Source organism: Ctenopharyngodon idella, chromosome 22 (assembly GCF_019924925.1).
Source record: "Ctenopharyngodon idella isolate HZGC_01 chromosome 22, HZGC01, whole genome shotgun sequence".
Classification (NCBI taxonomy): domain Eukaryota; kingdom Metazoa; phylum Chordata; class Actinopteri; order Cypriniformes; family Xenocyprididae; genus Ctenopharyngodon; species Ctenopharyngodon idella.
In genome coordinates this window covers 8,662,961-8,668,658 of record NC_067241.1, presented here as the reverse complement: position 1 = coordinate 8,668,658, position 5,698 = coordinate 8,662,961, and the positions used below count along the sequence as shown (strand labels likewise).

The window sequence follows — 5,698 nt, the reverse complement described above, 5'->3', positions numbered from 1 at the left end:
TCCATTCTAGGGCCCATTACAGAGGCCGAGCGGAAACAACCAGTCAGTTCTGTTGGACGAGTAACCACAACACGTATCACTTTCAGAGAAGTGATCGCACGGAATCACGAGAAAACAAACCCACATAAAAGGACCAAATCTAGAATTATTAGGCAAACATTGCTGCTGATCAATGGCAGAGCGCGAGAGCTTTCCAACTGTCGCACTGTCTATGCTGAGGGGAAACACTGGATGTAGATTATTTTATAATTTCTACATCTTTTATCGGTCATCAGCATACAACTAGCATAAATGACTTACATATGTAAGTAAATTAAACACCCGTTTATGTTTTATTTACGAATGAATGCAATGCATTTCTGCACGCGTTAAAGTCACAGAAACACTAGCAAGAGAGCAAATTATTATCAAGACCTATATACTATTTAGTTCTTGCTAGCCAAGAATGCATTTCCTGTAAAATCCAAGCCAACTACGTCAATCTTTCCCCCCTTCGGCTAGTTAGCCGTGTAGCTAGCGTCATGGAAGATAGACAGGCTGTACAGGGAAACACTGAATCGTTTGGAAGCTGGTATAAAGATAAAGCTCCAATTTCAAAGCGCATCACAGACCTTTGGTACTTACTCGGATATTTGGAAAGGCAAATTCCTGATCTCCCGCATGATCGATTTCGGCGTGTTTCTCCTCGGTCAGAGTGCAGTCGGTGTAGAGCCGCTGTCAGCAGCGAATTCAGTGCTCAGAACATTCAGCAGCGCTCAGTTCCGCCCCTTTCAGTGCTCTGCTCTTTAAACCAAGGGCCTATTCATTTATTACAGCAGCTACATATGAGGACTGACTGGAGTAACTATTTTATTCACTCAAAAGTCCGTTAATTAAAGCTTAAAATCATTTCAAAAGCAGCACTCTTTGGCAGATATGTTTCAAAAATGTTGAGACGCGCCATTCAGCGTAACTGCTACTCAATACTGAAGACTAAATCTTAACGAACTCGCAACTTTTACACATCATGTATTTAAATGACTGATATAAAGTCCTCCTATTAATTTTCTTTAACTACAGATATTTTCTTATACATACTTAACTGGCGTTATGAATGTAAATGTTATTAACCGTAAACGGCTCGAGCTCACTAAACAAAGAGTGGCAGAATTACTATGGTAACCTTTGTTACCCCAAAACGCTCGTTATGCTTTTAACCGTTACAGCGACATCATGTGGCGTATTAAAATGAGTACAAATCTTCTCTTTACTAATATTAAAATTATCCTTCATTTTAAATGTTGGTATTGCTGAAATATAAAGCAGGGTAATGTCCAAAAAAAAAAATCTAGTAGAATATTCAATGGTTCAGAATTCAAACTTTATTGATTACTTCACCAAATGCTTTTAAGATTACATCACAATATTTATAGAGTTGAACATTATTCTGTGTATTTTACATGAAAACTTTACACATTGTATTTATTCATATACTATATATATTTATATTTCCCAGTTTAGAGGGAGGCAAAGTAGACATCCATAGTTGCAAGGGAAGGAATGCTTTTCAGAAAATATTTAAATGCACTTCAAGAATGAAATACATCCTTAATGAAAATGAATTGGGATTTGAATCTACACTGGTAATACACTACTAAGTCATATGCTGCTTGGGTTTAATGAAGATATACCTGGATAATACAGTACATTTGTGGTCCTGTATTTCTCCCCCTTCACTCATTTTTTGATAATGACATCAGTGACTGGCATCCATTGCGTAAACTTGCCAATTCAGTCAGACTCCGAATGAAGAGCGAACAGCACTCACAAAAAATGAAAGATTAAAAAAAAAAAAAAAAAAAAAAAAATCAATTAAGCAACTTTAGTGCACTAAAATAATATTCATTAGATGTCTTAAGATTTCAATGATAAATATGAACAAACAAAAATCAGAATGTAGAATTAACAAACCTCTCAAAAAACGATTGAAATCAATACGATGGAAACCAAATGAGCATGGTGTGTGGCATGTAAGGAATGGTAGTGTCTGCCTGCTCTGGATTAACAAGCGTGAGTTCCGACACATGTAAAATAAACACCAAATGCTTTAAAAGCAACCATTACATTCTTAGTACAATTTGAGTTTTAGTGTAAACACACCAAAACCAAATTCAAGTCTTTTACCCCAAACTAAAAGCATTTTAAATGCAAAAACCTCTGTGGGGTTGCTTGACTGAATTTGAATCAGAGATGATCGATTAATTGTATGATGAATCAATAAAGGACAATGATAATGGGCTTTTTTGGACCAATCAGTAACAAATATACCACTGGCACAAGCTCATTGCACACTGGGTGTCACTTACAAGCTCTTAATAACAGGGGAAGATCTTGTGTTTGTATGTTTTTGACATGTCTATATTTGTTCAGCCTTTAAAACAGACAAAAATTTAACAGATAGGACAAAAGCCAACAAAATGAAATCAACAGACGATCAGAAACCAGATATACAGCAGTACTGGTAATAAATTATTGTCGCAGCCATCCAGAAGAAAAGTCAAAATAAAAATAAACAAATATGAGTCTAACAACACAGACAGATGACACAGCAGAAGCGTCACCCTGCTGTTCTCTCATAGGGGAGCGACCGACGGCTGATGAGTCAGGACTGGCAGAGAAAAGAACTGGACAGTCACACGCAGTCATTCTGTGTTCCTGTACAGGAGAGGCTTATGCGCTCTGACCATCCATCCACTTTACAGCCCGCCTTTTTCTTAGTTCATCTCAGAGCTGTGTTTTTCAGTTCTGATCTACTTTATGACGATGAAGGCTGCGCTAGGCCCAATTCGGGAGCGGCGATGTGGAAGACGGAACCGATGCGGAGGAAAAATCGCCGCAAAGCAGCACGAAGCTCCGGAATGAGGTCGAACTGCATCATCTCACACAGATGGTGGTAGTAGCAGGAGGCATGAGGCTTGAACTGAGGGAAAAATGACAGTGTTAGAAAGATGCTTTAAGCCATTTAATTTTTTAAATTTAATTTTAACTCAACACATGTCTTTTCGTTTAGGGGTTTCCCTAAGGACCTTTTAGTGGAGTGTCAGTTTGGAGTGGAACGACCCTGGGAACGCCTGATGTTATCAATAGTGATGAATGGAAATGTGTATTTTAGTTAAGGACAGGGAAGTTCCCCAGGGCTGCCAGTGGTTTGACTGTGTAAAAGCACAGGTCTCTTTTACATATAAAGGTCATCACACTGACAAGCTGGCATTTCAGCGGGGTGCTTCCTGTAATAAAAGCCTTAACTCAGACCCCTGAAGGATAAGAGATATCCAAAACATTGTCTTTTCCTACAGGAAATAACACCCTTTGGGTTAATTATCAGCCCACCTGTAAGGTTAATAAGGGCACTAATTATACAGTCTGTTTTTTTCTCATTCTTGCATTGGACATGTCAATATTTAACAATATAAAAGCAAGATCAAGTGGCCGAACCCAACCGGATGTCTACTCAACATGATAGATAAAAAGTGTACTATTTTTAACCTTCTAATTAGGGACCTCAAGTTGAACTGTAAGATAAGAGATTTAAATCAAACTGTGTTGCTGTGACTCACACTTCTTCTAACCTTGAACTCAGTGGAAAATGTACCATCACACATCTATTTAGGATTTTTAAACTCCTTGTGGCGACACTATTCCTCACAAAAAGTCAATATATAATGAAAAAAATAAATAAATAAAAATCACAAAGTATCTTCACATACAAATTGAAGGTGCAGTAAGTGATTTCTGAGAAACACTATTGATATTAAAAATCGACACCCAAACAAGCACACCCCTCACTTTATTGCTCCGCCCCCAAAATAACAAACACGCTCTGCAATAGGGCTGGGACAATACATCGATCCTCGATACAATTTTTCTGGATCGATTCTGATATTTTACAAATGCATCACGATTCTGAGCTTAGTTTTTAACAGCAGATGGCACTACGTGCTTTAGAAACAGCTGTACTCTGCCTGCTTCCAGTTCCTTTACACACACACACACCACTTAAACCTAAAATAATCATTCATAAAGTTTGAAGCAAATTACAAGGGTGTTTGCAGTGGGCCGTGCTTACAAATAATTTCGCATCATAAAAGCATTCTGAGCCGAGGTGCAAGTATATTTAACCACTTACATGACTTGCTGTCCAGCACTCTTCTTCGTGAACATTTGAGTATGCGGTTAAAAACTAGCCTAGAGCGCCATCTGCTGTTAAAATCTAAGCTCAGAATTGATTTGAGAGAGAATCGCAATACATTCGGAAAATATCAGAATCGATCCAGAATCATTGTATCACGAATCAAGAATCGATGTATTGTCCCAGCCCTATTATGCAATACAGGCAACCAGCTGGCGCGTCAGACATCGAGCGTTTCTCAGAACTCGCTTACTGCACCATTAACAGAGACTGAGACTTATCTCAGGAGATGCTGCTAGTAAAGGCTTGCCCACACTAAAAGATTCTTAAAATCTTATCAGAATTTCAAAATCTGAGACCACAAACATGACAATAAAAAAAATGGTAACACTTTAGTATGGGAACACATATTCACTATTAACTATTACTTTACCCTCAATAAACTCCTAATTTACTGCTTATTAAAAGCTAGTAAGTTAGTTGTTGTAGTGGTTATGTCAGGTATTGGGTAAAATTTAGGGATGTAGATTATGGTCGTGCAAAATAAGGAATTAATATGTTCTTTATAAGTACTAATAAACAGCCAATATGCAGGCTAATAAGCAACTAGTTAAAAGTGATAATTGTTCCCCATACTGAAGTGTTTATAAAAAAAAAAAAAAAAAAAAAAAAAAAAAATCAGATTTTTTTTTTTATTTAAAAAAAAAAGACATTCCTATAGTGTTTGGAGTGCCGCGATATGACCAAGACAGCACACCACACACTAAAAGATTCCATTCAAAAACAACCAGAATCCCGACTGTGAACAAGGAAAATCTTGCAAAATCCCTTGCAGTCAAATGTGACTTTAGAGTAAACAAACATGGCAGACAACGGGCAAGAAGAAATGGCGATAGTAGTGTTTGGACTGCTTTTTACAGAAACTTCGTGAAAAAAAAAAGAAAGAAAAAGGTTTGGATGAAGTTGTTATTATGCTTCCGTCTCCAATCAGCTCGCTTTCTGATTTGGTATAATTTCGTTCCATGTGACAATCTGAATGTGTGCACGTTTGTCCTCGGGGTTCCCCCCACACAACAGGATCTGTGATCATAAACATTCAACATGTTGGATATTTACGATTCGAGATCGGTGTAGCCCAGATGTTCTTCAGATTCAATCACTCTTAACACACATCACACCACAGGAAAATCTGTAGAACCATCAAGATTATCGGGACTTTACCTAGGATTGTCGGAAGGGGAGAATTGGGGCCCAAAATCAGCCTGATTATTTTGTAGTGTGTGGGTGCTTTAACACAATGACCTGTGCTGTTTGTCACAAATTTTCAAGAAAAAAATAACTGAATAATTTATTTAAATAAAAAATATTTATATTTAAAATATTGTTATTATTTTTTTTAAATTAAAAAAAAAAAAAAAAAAAAGACAGAAAGGAAAAACTGGTAAGAAATACTTATTGGCACGTGAGGCAAAAAGTTAATTTTAGGCCCTGCATCCAATGTTCTGGTTCAGTGAGAGGGTGTGTTTGTTT

General features: G+C 37.2%; 1 protein-coding gene across 1 annotated transcript in view; it reads right to left on the bottom strand.

The window, feature by feature from the left end:
- arfgef2 (ADP-ribosylation factor guanine nucleotide-exchange factor 2 (brefeldin A-inhibited)) overlaps nt 1-5,698 on the bottom strand; it is a 56,703-nt gene that overhangs the window by 24,023 nt on the left and 26,982 nt on the right. Inside the window, exon 39 of the mRNA XM_051880852.1 lies at nt 625-2,959. Coding sequence (XP_051736812.1) covers nt 2,795-2,959 — 165 coding nt within the window. The 3' untranslated portion in view covers nt 625-2,794. The remainder of the gene's footprint in view (nt 1-624; nt 2,960-5,698) is intronic.